Source organism: Sardina pilchardus, chromosome 22, assembly GCF_963854185.1.
Source record: "Sardina pilchardus chromosome 22, fSarPil1.1, whole genome shotgun sequence".
Lineage (NCBI taxonomy): Eukaryota > Metazoa > Chordata > Actinopteri > Clupeiformes > Clupeidae > Sardina > Sardina pilchardus.
In genome coordinates this window covers 9,074,269-9,093,487 of record NC_085015.1, presented here as the reverse complement: position 1 = coordinate 9,093,487, position 19,219 = coordinate 9,074,269, and the positions used below count along the sequence as shown (strand labels likewise).

General features: G+C 42.3%; 2 protein-coding genes across 2 annotated transcripts in view; one reads left to right on the top strand and one right to left on the bottom strand.

Moving 5' to 3' along the window:
• Positions 1 to 1,193, top strand: part of cog7 (component of oligomeric golgi complex 7) — a gene marked incomplete in the record, with an annotated part of 10,902 nt that extends 9,709 nt beyond the window's left edge. The window contains 3 exon segments of the mRNA XM_062526599.1: positions 1 to 70; positions 221 to 364; positions 597 to 1,193. Of these exon segments, the coding sequence (XP_062382583.1) occupies positions 1 to 70; positions 221 to 364; positions 597 to 760 (378 nt within the window).
• A 500-nt stretch (positions 1,194 to 1,693) lies between these two features.
• kcnc3b (potassium voltage-gated channel, Shaw-related subfamily, member 3b) overlaps positions 1,694 to 19,219 on the bottom strand; it is a 54,440-nt gene continuing 36,914 nt past the window's right edge. The window contains exon 4 of the mRNA XM_062526213.1: positions 1,694 to 7,631. Coding sequence (XP_062382197.1) covers positions 7,618 to 7,631 — 14 coding nt within the window. The 3' untranslated portion in view covers positions 1,694 to 7,617. The remainder of the gene's footprint in view (positions 7,632 to 19,219) is intronic.

The window sequence follows — 19,219 nt, the reverse complement described above, 5'->3', positions numbered from 1 at the left end:
GTGACACAAGAGGACCCTGCCCTAGAGCTAGCACTGCACACAGGGAAACTACCCTATCCACCTGAGCAGGGTAAGACATTCCCATACATATACAAACTGACACGAAGAGATATTTATCTTCCATCCAGCCCAGGCTAGTCCATACCATTGGGTCCATACATAGATATCTATAATGGCTCTGGTCCATACCCTTTTATACTTGTGTTTATGCGTTCTATAGGCGATGACGTCCCAGAGCTGGAGAACACTGCTGATTACTGGCTGGGCTCCATCGCCAGGGCAACCATGCAGACTTACTGTGATGTCATTCTTCAAATCCAGGAGCTCACTCCTCACACGACCAAACAGCTGGCCACAGACATTGGTACAGTAACCATAGCCACTTTAAGTCTTTAGTAACCTCTGAGACTTGCTTTACTAGCATTTACATCTACCCTAACAAGTACCCTGTATTTTTTTACAGTCTATGCATCTACCCTAAGATTTTCACATTGCATTCCTGATTCATCCTGTCTGTCAAATTGTAAACGTTACGTGGAAATAGTGTGCTGTGCTGTGAAGGTCATGTATTGCATTGTGTGTCTTGGTGTCTCCAGATTACCTAAGCAACGTGATGGATGCCTTGGGCCTGCAAACTTCCAGAAATCTCCAGAACATCGTGGCTCTTCTGCGCGCCAAGCCGGACGCGTTCCGTCAGACGGCCAAGCCGCTGCCCCGCCGGCTCACCTCCACCATCGCCGCCATGAGGGGCATCGAGTAACGGAGCCGCCGGACGGACTACCGGCCAGCGATGGAAGGGTCCGGGGTCAAAGGTTAAGGGGTCAGAGGAGGAATGGTACACAGACCAGACGGATGTCTCTCGCTCGTTCTCTCTCTCTCTCTCTCTCTTCCCAGTCATGTCACTCAAGAGATGCGTCCCTGTCTCGATCGAATGTCTGCTGAACACTACAAACTGAAACTCCCAGTGTGGCGCCGTACTTCTCTCTCTCGGGCCTGCTGACTCCAGTCTTTGATAATCATGTCTAACTAGATGTTTCTTCATTTGTTTCATGACACTTTTTTTGTATTACTTACATATGCGGTTTAAAACAACAAAAAAAAAATCTAATTCTCTGTTGGTGGAACAAAAAATTTAATTTTAACCTTCTTTTGCTTGTATGTTTAAAAACAAATAAATTTGTCCTCTTTCCTGACTTGGTGATGGTGATTCCTTCCTGTTCCTGTAGACCAAAGAGCTAGTAATCCCAAGGTCATGGGGTCTCTTCTTCAGAGGCAGATCAGCTCAGTCAATAGCTTAATGTTTATATTAAGGGTATCCTACATTAATGAAAACGAAATTATACGTCTTTACATACAACAGAAAACATATGTGGTCACATTTGTATGTGCTCAGAGGGTGGTTGAATGACACTTTTTAAAAGCACTGCATTTATAAACACCGCCCCTTTTCTCCACTTGGGGCAGTGTTGTCCTACTTTATTGACTTTGTGAGTCAGATAATCAACTAAGCCTGCTCATAAAACTGGAACCTCTACCAATGGCCAGCTATTACATTCATTATACACCCAAATAACCTTGTATTTCACCACATGTGCTTCTAAGAATCTTTACTAACTAAAACACAAGATCAAACATAGGAGTCTACACCTCACTTCTCCCCAACAAAAATAGAAATGAAAACAGGACACTCGAGTTTAAAAATATGACATAAATGTATTATTTTATTGGTTCTTAAAAACATTTTACATTGAATCCATTTGAACATATTTATGGGTTTTTTTTTTTTTCATTTTCAGTTGTCCCATGTCTTTTAAAAAGCATTGAGTGATCTGAGTCATGAATGCCGTCTTGCTGCTGGGTGGCGCCCTCTCGAAAACCTCGAGTTCAGATCCCATTCACTTACAGAACCACCACTTTAAGTCTCATTACTCTTGAAGGTGACACATTTTTAAACTTGATTGATATGTTTCTTTTTTTCTCTCTCTCTCTTTTCTTTCTTCCTCATAACCTTCATTTATTTCTGCTTTTTGGAAAATATAAAAAGATAAAAACAAAAAATGCTTCAATTGAAATGCACACTTTGCGGTGATTCATGTTTGTGTCTTTTAACAACGTTTCCAAAACAAAAAACTCCAGCATCCATCTTAACCCCTGTGGCCCCTGACACCTCGGCGAGGTGACCTTTCCTCCACCTCTACAGCTCTCTGCTGTGTGGGCCTATATGCCATGGGGATTGTCTGATCAGGGCTCTGAACAATGGCAGCGATGTGTCACTGACAGCGACGGTAATGAGATATTGATTATTCTTATTGTGCCACAGGAGTCTCTTATGTGTCGTAGTAGTAGTGGAGGGCTGGGGGTTGCAAGAACCTTTTTTTTTTTTTCGTCTGTAAGGTGCAAGGGTTCTACACTGTGTGTCTGTCTTTCTTACTGGTGTTGTGATTTGTTCTCCAGCACTGTCACTTACAACTGATTATAAAGGAACGCTGCATTTTTGTTTTTCTGACGATAATAATTCCTCTGTTTTTTTTTTCCCTCTTACTGTCTTGTGCTGGGGTGTAACTTGGGAGTCTGATGGATCAGATGGAATAAAGTGTTCCATGCCTGTGTGTGTCTGACCTTCACTGAGCACTTACACATGCATGCTTATTCTACAAACACACACACGCACACACAGCAGGCGCAGTGGACGTATTATAAGGGCACAGGGGTTTTAAATGGTAGTCCATAATCATAATAATCATATATCTATATATATTATCTATATATATATTAGCATCACAATTATCGATTAGGTCTGTACATGGAATCATAAAGTCTTGCTGTATTTGTGGCAGTGGTCATAGTGGTACAGATTGCATATTCTTAATTCAAGTACATAACTTAAAAAAACCTCTAAGGAACATGAACGAAAGGAAAAAAAGGGCTTTTTTCCCTAACGATTAAAACAGCAGGCACATAAATATCACAACAATAGTGAAATTAAAGCACAGATTCACTAACCATTCCCACTCATCAAAACCTACATGGTGGTGGTGGGGGGGATGGGGGGGTGGGATAGGGGTAAGGGTAGGTTCACATTCTCACTGCACAGGCAGTGAGGTAGTTTCCAGTGGATGTCGGCGTGAAACACTCAACATGGTTCACAGGGGAAGCTTTTCTCCCAAAGTACTCTTTCTGTTGAGAAGTTCCCTTTGAAATATTCATAATACCTCAATTTCATGACCCCATTACTCGGAGGCGTGATGTCTCCCAAAATAAGACATCAAATGTTTTATATTTAAGCTAACAAGGTTGATCATGGAATCCTTCAGCATTTTCTTGGTGACTAAACAATACAATGGAACTTGTGCAAAATGATGATGTGATGTCTTGACAGAACAAAAATAGAATCACAGATAAACACGGATAAATGTACTTGAAAACAGTATGAAATGAATGAGCTTATGGAATGGAAAAAAGAATGAACTGTTACTGGCCTATAAAAGATTCTGGAATCACTGACAAGCTGCTGCTCAGTGACGGAACCAGAACACATCTTGTTGTTCTGTGACTCTGAATAACAGACGGTCACTCACACTCCTCTCTAGTAAACTGTGCTCTGAATGCTACCATAGACCACACATGCTCCTTACTCATGTGGTTAAAAACCACTGACCCACCAGTAGTACCCCCTCTGAGATCCCTGTAATATTTGTGCCTTTACAGAGGCTAGTTACTGGGCTTATCTAGCCTTGCTCGCACTCTCTCTCTCTTTCTCTTTCCCTCTGTTCTCTCTCTCTCTTCTCTGTAATGTATCAATGCTAAGGGGAGCTATCGTCTGTGGATTGTGCTACAACGGAAGACGGGGCAGTTTCAATGCATGGAAGGCTAATTCCACTGTAGTCCAGCTATAGCTCGAACGATAACAGCAATACGTGACCTATGTCAGTAGAACCAATTTGGCATCGCTTACATTAGAAACACAAAAACACCAGCTTTGAGGAACATGAAGGCTACTGTGTGCTTGGAGTCCCTCTCTCTGGGCCTAACAAGACTTCGAACCAATAACATGACAGATGAGAAGCCTCCACTCTTTCGGGCAACTAAATGTACCACAGTCTTCAATCATGCAGTGCAGAGCGCGATGATCACGATGAACGAGGGAAGACTTTTCTATTCCATGTTTAAGCACAGTGATCTCATGACTACACTGAAAACACACAGAGAGAAAACAGACACGTCTTTGTGTCCTCCAGCAACTGATACAGCTAAATCATATCATGCACGCTGTCAACGATACTGCCTGATAAACACTCATCGGAACCCTGCAGAAGGATAACTTTAGGACCACGGGATACCTGTCACTGAGGTGGGAAACAAATAGACAGGTCCCAGTCAGAGACCCTGACTTGTCTGACACGAACCACCCTCCACCTGAGATTTACAGAGGTTTGGCCAGCCTCTCATCGGACAGAGGCCCTGGCTTTCCCACACAGAACTACAACTCCCATACTGCATCTGGGTGATGGAAAAAGACAGGTAGGCATTTTCTTATTTTCTGCCTGCTACAATCAATCATCTCTCGACACGTAGGAATTATTGCCAATGAAAAAAAGCACAAGAGGAAGTAAGAAGAATGATAGTAAGGAAATGAGAGAGGATGATCAAAATGAACAATGACCAAAACAAAAACAACAACAACAACGACGACGACGACAAGAATAAAACAACAAAGATGAGCTTTTTGTGTGAGGAACGCCGGAGCGTTCTGCTCTACATGTGCTAATGTTAGTGTCACGGAAGGCTTGAGTTTCAGCACCCCCTTCATGGCTACAAAGACACTTGTGCAGTTGCTCGGTCCAGGGAGCATCAGGGCAAGAGGAGAGATGACCCTACGGACACAAACAAACAGGGAGAGCCGGGGCCCATCGTCGCCAGACGGACAGAGTGGAACATCGAGTCTTAAGGGGCGAGTCCAGCTAGGCAGTGTACACAGGTGGAAACAGCATCGACTGAAGAAGAAGTGCGAAACATGGGGCAGTAACTAGCCAAGTAAAATTTGGTGGGCTTTTCATGTTTTTTTTTCTCAACTAATAAAACATAGTTCAGTGTTTATCTTGCAGTCATACACATTTTTCCCATTATTTATTCACATTTTTACTATTTAAAAACAAAATATAGCTCTTTTAATATAATCTTTTTTTTCTTAAATATTAATTGCATATCATGTTTTTTTGTTATTTATTTTATTATTTATTATTATTTTTATTATTATTTATATTTTTTAAGTATTTCTAGCCCCCATATTCCACTACGGGCTTGCAGGAAATACAGTCATGCAGAGTACTCATGCTGGTAAACAAAGTTACAAAAAAAATGCATTTTCTGCTCTTTTTTTTTCTTGATAATTTTTTTTTTTTTTTTTGTAGTCCGTTCAGTGTCCTCTCACGGTGCTTTCCTCTTTAGGTGCTTCTCTCTCTCCTCCGTCTGGAAAGAGCTCTCTGTCCATCCTCCGTCCAGTTTCCCCTCCCTCATTTCTCTCTCTCTCTCTGCTCATGCGAGGTAATGGCAGTGGTTAAGGGGAGGCCTAAGGGCTGGGTCGCGCCACGCAGCGCTGACGAGCTTCACTGGACTCTCACGGTGGTCTCTTGTGGAGACTCTCTCTTGGTCAGTTTATTAAAATATAGATTTGTTCTTTTTGGACAATTCTTTTATTTCTTTTTTTTCTGAGTTCTCCCTTGACTTGGTCCTTTTTGTTATTCTTTTCCTGGCTTTTTTCTTTCTCCTTGTGATATGATGATACCGATTCCATCTCGTCGGAGAATAGAAAGCGTTGCTCAGCAGTAATGGAACAGAGAGAGAGAGAGATCGGGAACGAAGGCGGGGACGGAGGGATAGAAGGGGTCAAGAGAGATGTCCAGACTCACGTTCCTTTTCCTCAGAGGGGGCCTGTACAGGGATGGGGACATGTTTCTGAGCGAGTATTTTCCCCTCGCAAAAGTGCCTTTGTGGCTCCCCACTTTTGTGTGTATCTCTCTTTCTCTGTGTGATTGTGTGTGTGTGTGTGTGTGTGTGTGTGTGTGTGTGTGTGTGTGAAAGTCTGGGGAGTGTGGCAGAATTGTCTCTGGAGTCCCCCGGTTGACCTTGTCTGTGGCAGGACGGAGGGGTCAGGGCAGTATGTGATTTGGTCAGTCAGAGAGCCAAACACGTGGGGGACTCGGCAGTAGAGCTGTTGCGTTGTGGGGTGTATAAGTGTGTTTGTGTGTGTGTGTGTGTGTGTGTGTGTGTGTGTGTGTGTGTGCGCATGGTACAACAGCACAACAATGTTACCAGTAAGCCTCACTTGCCCATACATGGCAAAGTTATAGGAAGAGACCTCTCTCTCTCTCTCTGTGTGTGTGTGTGCTCAGCCATCTTCATCATACAGCCTGCAGCAGAGAGGACAAACTCAGTCAGGTAACAGCAGGTCCTCTCTGGGCTCTGTTATGAAGCGATGGATAAGGGGAAAGGCAGAAAACGCGGGGAAAGGCAGAAAACGCTGGAAAATCTCAATAGCTTTTTTCTCTTTTTTTCTTTCGTTGTTGTCAGAGGACCTTCAAGGGCATAACACAGAAAGAAAGCGTTCGCTTGGTCCTGTGTTGTGCTTCATTTGGTCACTCACATCCTTAAGGATTTGGCAGGGCGGGCTTTATTGGCTGAGGGCTTTGGCAGGTTGAGCTTGATTGGCTGAGGGCTTTGGCAGGATGAGCTTGATTTGCTGTTGCCTCGGATGCAAACCAATGGAAGACTGAATAACTGGTGAGATAATCCAGTTCCCTTCAATGTGGATCAGTAATAGACAGAAGTATTGTTTTCATAAAAGTAAGAAATATCGGGACTCTTATTCTTATTGACATTGGATGTTCTATTGAATTCATTTTACTGGAGATCACAGGGGATCAAATTTTTCTGTAGTTGGCTCTGATTCAATTTGTAGCCTATATAAGTGTGTGTATGTGTTTGTGTGTTTGTGTCTGCATTTTAGGATGACAGTTGGGATGACATGTTTACCAAGTTCATTGTTAAAGTCAGTCTGTGCAAATGGTCCAAAAAAGACAAAAGGTCACCTGTCAACATATTTTCCCAGCCAACAAATGCTACATAGTGTGTTAGCAGAGGTGCTACATAGTTTGTTCGTCATGGTCCCATGTTCTTTGTTGAGAGTCAAATTTTCACTTGACTCAACTGTACTACATAATGTATCACAGGAGCCAGTAAGTCCACTAAATAACAGACAGGTCATGTTTTGGAATGCTTTTTGATAATTTTTTTCCCGCTGATATTTTTTCTTTTCTTTTTTTTAAGAGTCTTTCTCTCTCTTTGTAGGTGTCAGTGCAAAGATAAGTTTGTTGTCAAAGTAACCAGTCAGTCCATTGACAAAAAGTGTTCCGGAGTTCCGTGAGGTTGCTTTGGTTACCGTGTGAAGATCCGGCCACATGGAGATTCAGATATCTTTTTTTGTTTCTCTTTTTGATTTCCGGGTCACTTCCTCTTGCTACGCCCACCCTCGTCATATGTCACATCTGGCTGATGCATCCCGTCAGCTAACACGGGTTAAAATCGCTCACCGTCTCCTTTCTAGACAACTGCTGAATGCTAGAAACTTAACACTGAAAGACAAAGAGAAAAAACATGTGTTAGTGAGTTGGTCAATTTCAGATAACACGGTTATACAGTTTCCAAAGTTGTTAACTGTAGTTCAAGTAATTATATATTTTTTTTTCTGTGGAAATAAAACTGGGCATAAAAAGACATGTTTTGGCAACATCAGATTTCAGAACTACTGGTATAGTCGACAATACACATCAGAAATCTGATGAAGCCTCTCTCTCCAAAATGGCTTCAGTGGATTCATTAACAGTAATAAAAAACAAAATAGACTCCAATTGTAGCACACATGCAATTAACAACATATCAATCTTGACTGAACGTCATTAAATAATTTCAACATTTCTACCATTATCAAGAGAGCGGAGTGGAGTGGAGTGGAGACAGGCCTGCTGTGCTTCATTCCTGCATGGCCAGTGTGTACACACAGTTCCACGCCTGGAGAAGCAGTACAGGCTAAGGAGGCCGGAGGCTCCTACTATCAAACCCATGTAAACAATCAGGCCATGTCAGTGTAGGACGCAAGACATGGAGCACAGCAGTCCACCCACTCACTGCATGTCCGTACACACAACTGCTTTCACAACATGGGACTATACATTTGGCATACGGACACTAGGAACTACAAAGCTACAGCAATGAGCTGTAAGTGTCAAAGACAAAAGGAAACTTATGAGCTTTAGTTGGTAGAAGGAAGAAGGTTGGGAAGGGGCTTTACCTGCAGCTGGCTGCTTAAGTTTACGCTGTTGACAGATCTGTCATTTTAGTGATAAAAGTCACATTGGCCTTAATACATTATAGCTATTGATATATATATAATTGATATACCTATGAAGCACTGATGTTTATGTAAGGCACCAAGATGACTGAAGAAATGAACCATAATTTTGATCAGCTGATTACTGTATATGATGGAATTACCCACTATATGTGTGAGACACTACACATAACAATTAAACACGTGTGTGTATAAATGGATGTTAACTATATGTAATCAGAGGGTTCAGTGTTTCACTTCTATATTGTAACCACCTAATGTTGACTCTTCCAGTCAGAACAGTGAAAAGTGCATGCATCAAAAACGCAAAGAGGTGATTGTAAAAAAGAAGCACACAATGTAAATGAAACTTTGAAAACGAAAGTGTGTGTGTGCGAGTGTGCATGTGTGTGCCACTGCACTGTACCGGTGTGTGCATATTCTGTATGCTGAAATGTTTGTAAAGGGCAACACAATACAATATCTACACCACGACACGTATCATGCAGAAACAAACAAACAAACAACAAACACAGAGACCAACATGGGCACAACACATAAAACATGAACTGACATTAAAAATGCCATTCGCACAGTAAACATCTAATACTAGCTGCCAAGAAAGAAAACAAAAACAAAACAAAAAAACCCATCACAAAAACGTTTTTAAAATCAAAATAAGGAATGAACAGATAAAATAAACAACATAAACAAAAACAAGAAATTTGACAAATAGGAAACACACAAATTGACCCTCCCAAAGCCCAGCCCTGCCCGAGCACCATGAGTGAAAGAAACATATTTCAGCTCTTTTTAATGAATATTCACATGTATAGATACATTTATGTACATGAATCGTTTAACACTTATTCTACAGTATCAAGCTTGGCTTTGCAGGTGTACAGTAGCTAGGTAAATCTAGCTAGCGTTTCCATGGGTTTCTAGAAGTGACATTGTTGCTCGAGTAGCCTCACAGAGGGCAAAAATGTTTGAATTCTCTCAGAGTGTTCTAGAAGGAAGGTACTGGATTCCACTCCATGTTGGGTTGAGTCAACTATTCTCTACTTTTAAAATCAAAGTTGTTCTATTTATTTTTGTCCAACAGATTTAAACTACAGTGACAACACATTTAAGATGCGCCTACCACATGTTCACAAATGGCAAAAAAGATAGAAAAACCCACAGATCTAAAGATCTAACTATGTTGTTCACCAGTAATCAGTGACATATGGTATACTTAAAACTAAGGTGAAACGCATCAGAAAACCATGAAAATAAAACACAATAACCATACAGTGCATCTGACGCAGCTTGTCACAGTATCTAGAGTCAGGGCTATTTCTACCCAGCTGAATGAAACCTGTTACTCTGATCTTAGAGTGCATAAGAGACCATTTGTGGTCTCCATAGAGATGCCATATTTAAAACAAAATGGCTCCTCTGAGCACAGAGCAGGTCTACTAGTTTGCTACTTTTGCTGACCAGATGTATTTCCCCCGTCTATTTGTGATTATTGCAAGCTCTCTTTTTCATTATTTGAACTATCATGATATTTCAGCAATTTATCATAATTATTCAGCAACAATTGAATGGAAGCACGTTTGTCATAAATGGCTCAATTGAAATTTCTTGTTATCATTTTTGGGAAGCACTTGTCCTTTTGACAACAAACAGAATGGAGTCTCATTAGGAAAAAAAATTCTCAAAGGAAAGTAAACACAGTTTGTACGAACATACGTATATATCATATACAAATGAAACTAGAGTATAAAGTAATGTTTTTAAGAATAAAAACAATGTCTTTCTAACACATCTATGCCATTGGAAAACAATGAGACATACACACCAGCAAAGACAAGACATCAAAACAAGAAATTATCTTGAGTTCCTACACATACAGTCTTGAAACCGAGTGATCGGTTAACAGAGATGCTGCATAAAGAATATCAACACAGCTTTCCTTCTTTCTTTCTTTTAGATTAAAAATATATATTGCACACACAGATATTTACAAACAAAGCATCTTCGTATGAGGTGTCTCCATCGTAAATGAAAATATTGCACACATGTTTGCATAATGTTAATGTTAATGACAGTATTAGCATTCAGTCTGTAACGTTGCATAACCCATATTGTTTTCTGCACATTCTTGAAACATAGTTGGGTACGGTAAGTCAATGTCGTTAATGAAACAGATGACCAAAAATGACAAGATTTAACGATACCCCGGCATTGCTCACCTGTGTGCCATGATTCAGACACACGTGTTCTTTCACATTAATCTACACTAAAATAGGCTGTCTTTCAGTTAGCACGCAAAGTATTAGTTTGTGGTGGTTATCTAGGCATTCACGCATACGTTTGAAAATGAGAGAACAACAACACATGTAAATGGGAAAACGAGTTGAAAGTACAATATACCGTAGAGTATACTCTATAAACGTATTGTATAATATATAATATATTCTTATATACCATGAATTAAACAGATGGCATCAATCTAAACATTAACTTCAAAGTTAGGAAGAGCATTCAGTGATGATAATGATGATGATGATAATAATGTGGATGATGATCATGAGGATGATCGTAACGCTTCAAATGAAGACTTTAAAATTTTGCCTTGGTTCTAAAGGTAGTGATCGGAACCACCGCACGTACTGTATGTGCACTGTGTTCCATCTACACATGCAAGCCTATTTGAGCATGTTAGTAACCTGACCTGAACTTTCAGTAAAGTGCTCACATTAGTGACAGATAATGGCCAGGTTTCCCAAAATCGTTAAGAAGCTCTTAAGTCCTAAGAACTTCTTAGGAGCGTTCTTAGAACATTCTTACAACGCTCCTAAGAAGTTCTTAGCACTTAAGAGCTTCTTAACAATTTTGGGAAACCCGGCCAATGACATATACTGAGCCATATCTATAACCCATCATCATTCCACACAACAGCTAGTTCTTTTCCAAACACTGATGATAAAACAGGATGGACATAATGACTTACATAATACTAATACTAGCATGATGGCAATTGCATACACTGTTGTAACTGAGAGATTGTGTGGTAATGGTAGTTAGCATGTGTACATAAAGTGCATTTGACTGCCACATAAATTGGTGAAATATATCTGAAACATGTTGACAGGTGAGGCATGTGTTGAATGCCCATACAATCTCACTCTTCAGTTTTAACCATTCAACATAAAAGCCACTTGTGACCAGTGTAACGTTCTGCTCCAAACTGGACAGAGTCATACAGTATATGGTACCAATACAGCGATGTTGTTGAGGCAGATTGCTCTGACAGAAACAACTCTGGTTGTCAGTAAAGTTGCTTGAAATACAACATGATGAAATAGCAACACATCTCTACCATAATGCATCCGTTTATAATCTCTAAGATGGAGGCTGGGTAGATGTTAGTAAAGATGACATCATTAGAGATATGGGCTACATGAAATCCTGAGAAAGGGCAAGCCCCACTAAAAGAAAACGAAACGTGAATAGTCACAAATTCCTTTTTCTCAAACCACGCCATGTTTTAGCATTGTATAAAATGTATCAAATCGTAAAACCAACTTTTAGGCTGTGGCTTTTATAGTTGAATGGAACCATGTCAAGAGTGAGAATGCATTATGACTGTAGTGTAAAGCCCTATTCTATGTTCATTTGACTTAACAACTATCGGTAAAATGTTAGGTTGAGTTCAATTCCTATGTTCTCTCTTTGGCTGTATGGAAGAGCAATGCTACTCATATGTGTGCGTGACCTCTCTGTAACTAAACCATGTACGTATACACCAAGATATGGCAAAGTAAGCACAGGGGGAATACTTCTACTCACAAACAGTAGGGAAACATCTTATTGATTAAGTGTGCATACATTTTTTTAATATTTCTGAAGTCAGTATATTTAACCTCCACCATGTCATTATCTCCCCCCCCCCCCCATCCTCTGAGCATATAGCTGTCTCTCTCTTTATCTCTCTCAGTCTGTCTCTTCCTCGAAGCTAACTACTTTTTTACCCCCTTTACTTAACCCCAACACCAAATGCATGCATCTTAAACCATATATTCACAAATTCTAGTGGTCCAATTGTGTCCGTTCCGGATCGTATTGGGTTATTGCTACGTGTTAGAGGAGGAGTCGCCTTGCCTCGCCGCGCGCCCCCGGCCTGGTAGTGTTATGTCCTAGCGTCCCGCTCCTTTTGCGCGTTAAGTCTCTTCCTGCTACAAAATGGAGGGGATGGGGGAGCGGCAACGACGCAGAGGTCCGGGGGCCTCATAGGGGTCAAAGGGCGCGCTCGTGATGGGGGCCAGGCGTAAGGATGACCCCGCCATTCCTGATATGTTGTTCAGGCTGCGAGATTTCTCGTAGCCAGTCGCTACACAACAAAGTCGATTGATTGATTGATTGATTGATTGATTGATTGATGGGTTGATGGATCATTTGGAATGACCGATTTTGTTTTCAAGGATTGGGATTTAAGGCAAGACAGGTTTAGAGTAGGTGAGATTAGTTATTTTTGAGTAATGAAGATGTAAAGTTATTGTTTTAAAATGGATTCATAATTGATGAAGACAGTTTAGAGGTTAAATTACATGGAAGTTGTAAAATGATTAGGAAAGAAAGACACACACAATGTAGATAATGACAAAATGGTTTCATCACATAAAAAAAAACAAAAATGACAAAATGAAATGTCATAAGTTGATAAGACACATAAAGGATAGACATAGACAGAGAGACAGAGACACACACACAGACACAGGACAGGACAAAACAAGAAAATGCGAGTTATGAAATGTCATACAGTTTTTCAATTCCTTCACAGAACACATATAGAATCCTCTGTAGTCAGATACCGAGACATCCACACATCTCCACTGTTTGAATGAAGCACCTGTCGTGAGCAGGAAGTCGTCAATGACACCGGCGACATTAGCGAGTGCCGCTAAGCTAAATGGAATGTTCAGGCGGAACACAGGGGTTTCAGCCAATCAGTGGATGAGCAGCGGTCGAGACTGAAACCAGGACGTAGAGGCCGGAAGCAACAGATACACACACACACAGGACTACACTTTCCCTCGCCAGGGACTGGACAGCATAAGGTTGTCAGGGACGACCTGGGTGCCACTTGAGAGAGCATATGACATTTAAGCATAATGAGTTGCTAATTATTATCCCCCACCCCTGACCCCACCAGATTAGAGTTTGTCAAATAATGACTTGCATGGGAATGGACATTTTTTTGCAGTTCGATGTGTGCCATCAAACTTCATCAGGAAGTGAAACACAGTTAAGTCCCTGATAACCTTAAGAGGCCAAACAACAACAGTTAAGGTACTTTACCAGAACATTCCACCAATGAGCCTGCATAATCCAGTCACTCTTGTTTTTCTGTATACCTGAAGCCCAACTGATTTGATTCCTGTCAGGGGGATAGCCATACTTATGACACGTACAGTAATTTCCCGCATATAAGCCGCATTGTGTATAAGCCGCAGGACAGTGTTTTATGCAAGTTAAAAGAAACAAAACCATAGTGATACCATATTAACTGTCCCCGTGTATTAACCTCATAGCTGAAGAAATTTTGCAAAATCAATGTGTTAGCCGCGGCTAATAGTCGGGAAATTACGGTATACAGACTTTGTGGCGAAATATTCTAGTAAAGCAGTACAACAGTGGCGTCATTCCTTCAACATGTGAACCCATGTCTTCTCTTTTTCTCCCATTCTCTCTCACTCTCTCTTTCTCTCTATTTCTTTGTCTTTTTCTCCATTTCTCTCTCATTCTCTCGATTTCTCTCTATTTATCTCTCTTTCTCTCTATTTCTTTCCCTCGGGGAGAGGTGCTTTTGTGTCAGTAAGACCTGGGACACCATGCGCTGGAATGAGCTCTGATTGAAAAGGAGAGGTCTATGTGTGGGGGAGGCTATTCGCTGTGGTGCCGGGTAAGGACACAGCCGAGCATGCAAACACGGAGGCTACCGCTGCCGGCGAGAGGGAGAGGATCACATGACACACACTTCAGGGCTATTTTGCGCACAGCTGAGTCACCATGGTTGCTTGCGAGTCACATCTGGTGCGCGTTATGATTACTACGGCAACGACAGCAGAAGCAGTGGCGGCACACATGCCGAGGAACCTGGGAGGCCTTCTTAACTAATCACACCTCTGGGTGGACCGATGACCCGTGCCACTGGTCAGTTAGCCTCCTCGTCTACTTCACGTCACGGCCTGGACCAAGCAACGGGAATCTCACATAGCCCTTGAGTTTATATCCAACAAGACCTCTCACATCTCTTGCATAGTTCTAATTCTACCTTAAGAATTAGAAAGTCTTGCACTGTCCACCATTTTGACTGTATACTCCAAGGCCTCATTCCCCTGCTACTCTGCAGACTGCTGTAATTATAATACGAGGTGAAGGACTGAGGAGAAGTTCAAATCTATGGAGGACACAAAAAAAAGCTCTGCAAAGATTCCTCCTGTGGGACGTCGCTAGGCAGCTTCAAGCCACCTACTTTCCTTCTTCCCCTCAACTGCTCCTCCCTTATTACTGCACTCTATCCCTGTCCCAACACGCTGCGCCACTTAACGCACCTTTCTCATGGCTGCTGTTCTCACCAACAACACCCTCGTCACATCACACACCAGAACAGGAGACCAGTACATGATCGGACTTTTACTCTCTGAAGCTGGAGTTTTCCACCTCTGCACCTAACACACCTTTCTCATGGCTGCTGTTGTCACTAACAACGCCCTCGTCACATCACACACCACAACAGGAGGGGAACGGATACACACCAGACCCAGAATCAGCTCCTGTCTACGGACTGAACCAAACCACAGGTACCCCCCCCCCCCCCATCCCCTTCCCCCTTGGCCCTTTTAACTCTCACTCCCACTGCTCCATGGCCCCTGTTCTTCCCAGCAGAGGTGGAAAACTCCAGCTTCAGTGAGTAAGTCCAACCACATATCTGTGCCAACCATTCATTTAAACCAGCCGATTCTAAATTGCACTCTTCAGCTAGGTAGAGCAGCTAACTGATGAGATCACCTGTGCTAAGTGCACAGGTAGAACCAGCATATGATCGGACTTTTACTCTCTGAAGCTGGAGTTTTCCACCTCTGCACCTAACACACCTTTCTCATGGCTGCTGTTCTCACTAACAACGCCCTCGTCACATCACACACCAGAACAGGAGGGGAATGGAGACACACCAGACCCAGAATCAGCTCCTGTCTACGGACTGAACCAAACCACAGGTCCCCCCCCCATCCGCTTCCCCCATGGCCCTTTTAACTCTCACTCCCACTGTTCTAAGGCCTCTGTTCTTCCCAGCGTCTCCACCCTGGACCTGCGTTTGTGGACGCATAGCCTCGGAGCAGGAGCGAGGAGTGCCATGGATGTCCCTTCCCTTCCGGCCTCTAGTGCATTAGACAGCACTCACTCACTCACTCACTCACTCACTCACTCAGGCCATAAATAAAAGCGCCTGCCTGTTTCCCCCACTCCCATCTCCTCTTGCAGCGCTGCACTATCTGCAAGCCGGCAGCGGCCTGCAATATTAATGAAGCATTTCCGTGCGGCCACTCAGCCTGGCCAGTGTGTCTGTGTTTGGGTGTGTGTGTGTGTGTGTGTGTGTGTGTGTGTGTGTGTGTGTGTGTGTGTGTGTGTGTGACTGTGTGTGTGTGTGTCTGTGACTCTGTGTGTGTGTGTGTGTGTGTGTGTGTGTGTGTGTGTGTGTGTGTGTGTGTGCACGCGCGTGTGTGTGTGTGTGTGTGTGTGTGTGTGTGACTCTGTGCGTGTGTGCGTGGCTGTGTGTGGATGTGTGTTTGTGGGTGTGTTTATGTGGACATGTGTGTGTACATGTGTGTTTGTGCCCACCGCAAAGACAGACAAAACCTACAGAAGTGTAAACAAAGGAAACGGATACTCTCATACACTGACATGGGCCATCATGTCAGTCAAAAACATAAACCTGATGCCAATACCAAAGGTACTGTAAAGCAACACTTTCAGTTCTTGTGCTTTTTTAACATACCACCCTCTGGAGTAAACCTCGATTTTAGTCCATTATTCTTACACTGCTCTCTTTTTTACATCTGGTGTCACATAAGTGAAGCGAAGCAAATGAGTGCATTTACAAAGATTTACAAATGGACATTTTATGTAGAGTGAATGCCTGGGGAAAAACTATGGCAAAAAGCAAAGTCAACACACTCTCTCTCACACACACACACAATTAAAAAAGATAAATGAGCAATTGTACAATATCTAACTAAGATACTTCAATGTCTACTCTTGTGTAGTGTATAGCTAGTTTTACAATAATGCAAAATTGCAGAAAAAGAGATATAACAAAAATCTAAAACATACAAACAAGACAGTGCTACAAAAAAGATTCAAATGCAATGAGGCAAATCACTTATCTTAGTGTCGTGTATGCACGAAAGAAATTCTACACTAGTGTGTTACTGCATCTGTCCTGCTCTCAATGTGACCGTTCCCCCTTGGAGCTACTCTCGTGTCGTGCCCGGACCTATTAAATCATGCCATTAGGCTTAGCACTCTGCCCAGGTGCATTTGAAACAAGCCTTGTGTTCGGTCTCCCTTACCATTACAATGAGCATTTGTTGGATTAAGTGCTCAATAATTCAGTGCGGCCTCCGAGATCTAAGAGAGCAAAGTTGGCCCGAGAAGGTCTTCGCCTGGCTCACGCCGATGAGGTCACATTCGGCCGTTTCGAGATGATTAGTTTGAATCAATAGCCCTTGCGCGCTTCAGAACTGAATTAAGCGCAACACTTAACTTTCTGCCAAGTCTCGCTGCACCGTCTTTGGGGGTTTTAAGCAGATTGCTGCTTGTTGCTTAGATGCATACAGTTAAAAATCAACTTAAATATCCATACAAACGAGTCAGTGCCCGTGTCTACAGATGTTCTTCACACACTATTAAAGTGACTGATGTGTAAGGGCCACAACGCTTTATGAGAGTCTTCCAGTAAACCTTTTTCCGGCTAAAAGCTATTCATCACAGCACAATGACAGGCCCCGGACTGACACGTGCTGGAAAAGAGAGAGAGAGAGAGAGAGAGAGAGAGAGAGAGAAAGAGAGAGAGGTTGAGCCAAGAGAGTGAGAGATGGAGAGTGAGGGAGTCACAGAGTCGGAACCTGTTACCTGCATTGTGTGCAACTATGTACGATAAAGCTGTCTGTACGGCCAGTAAAATGTGTGAAATGACAAGACGGATAACAGGAAAACAGAAATACACTATTGAACTGAGTAACGATGAAGAAGATCACTTCTACTACAGTATAATCCAAAATCCTCTACCAAGTCAATCTATGTTATGAGAACAAGTTCCATATTCAGAAGTGTGAGAGTTAAATAGGTCTATGGCAGAAAAAACAGCTTGGTACTCTCTGGAATGACATCTGTTAGATTTCAACAGGGAATTACCTGCAATGCAATTAATTGCTTGAATGTTTTAAAAGCACAGCATTATTTAGGAAATCCCTGACTGCTAATTACTGATGACGTACCAATTGATTTGTCGAGTTCACTTGTCACTGTTTTAACTCTAATTCCTTAGTAATAATTCCTTCATAATTTGGGATTAAAATAATATCAATGAAATCAAATAGTATGGTGGGGGGGGCGTAGCACAAGCACAACAGTTGGGTCTCAGTGCCCCTGGGGACCCAAGCTCGATTCCGGCCATTGGTGGTCATTTCCCGATCCCGCCCCATCTCTCTCTCCCACTCATTTCCTGTCTCCTCTGTTCATGTCTATCTTATGCAAGGAGGTTACGGGATCAAAAATATCTACCCACAGTCAGATTGCACACTACTGATACAATAATGATACCGACACACCACAAGAACAACACTACAGGGAGAACACATGACACTCACAACTTGGAAATAAATAAGGACCTCCACAAAAAAACAGCACATATACACTTTGAAAACGGTTACCTACCTACAGTCAAACATTGCAGATGCTATGAGATTAATACCTACCTACAGTCACACATTAGAAACGCTTGCGCTGCAGTGGCGGCCTAGGGATGGGATGAAGAATGAGTGTTAGTTCACACACAGTGGTGAGGATGACAAAAACATGGATATGGACAGGACAGCAGAGACAGACAAAGAGAGAGAAAAAAGTACAGATAGACACAAAGAGAGAGAGCGAGAGAGAGAAAGAGAGGGAGGGAGAGAAAGAGAGAGAGAGAGAGAGAGAATGCAAATATTCCAACCAGGTTTTCTAGGAAGGACATTGTCTCAGAACTGAACTACACCTCTATGAGCTAAGGTGATGTGTGCTATACTATCACTCGGCCCTATGAAAAGGCCAGATGCTAACATGTTAGCCGCTACTGTATAAAAGACTGTTTGCGAATGCACCGCAGAATGTTTGTCCGAAGTTGTGTCCTACTTCTGTCAACGCTATGGAAGATACATGAACACGTCCACTGGACAAAGGCTCTATTTTCGACTCTTGACTAAAGCCTTGGCTCATACTGTTGCATGTGGCTGCATGGGATCAATTGGCTGTTAAAGTCAGAACCCAGCTCGTATTACCTACAATTAAGTCTATTGATTTGGTGTTGACCATAACACAAATCAGCCTGTGCTCAGCAGTTCAATAAGGCCTCTTTGGTGACAGATACATGAGCTTTGAGACCCATACGGTGGCCCGCTAGCCCAAATTTAGCCTGAGGACAAATGTCTGCTGCACCACCTCGTAAAATGCATAAATCCCTGGTGCAAATATTTGCAGTGCTGGTTGCCATGGAAATGCACATAGATCACTGAATGG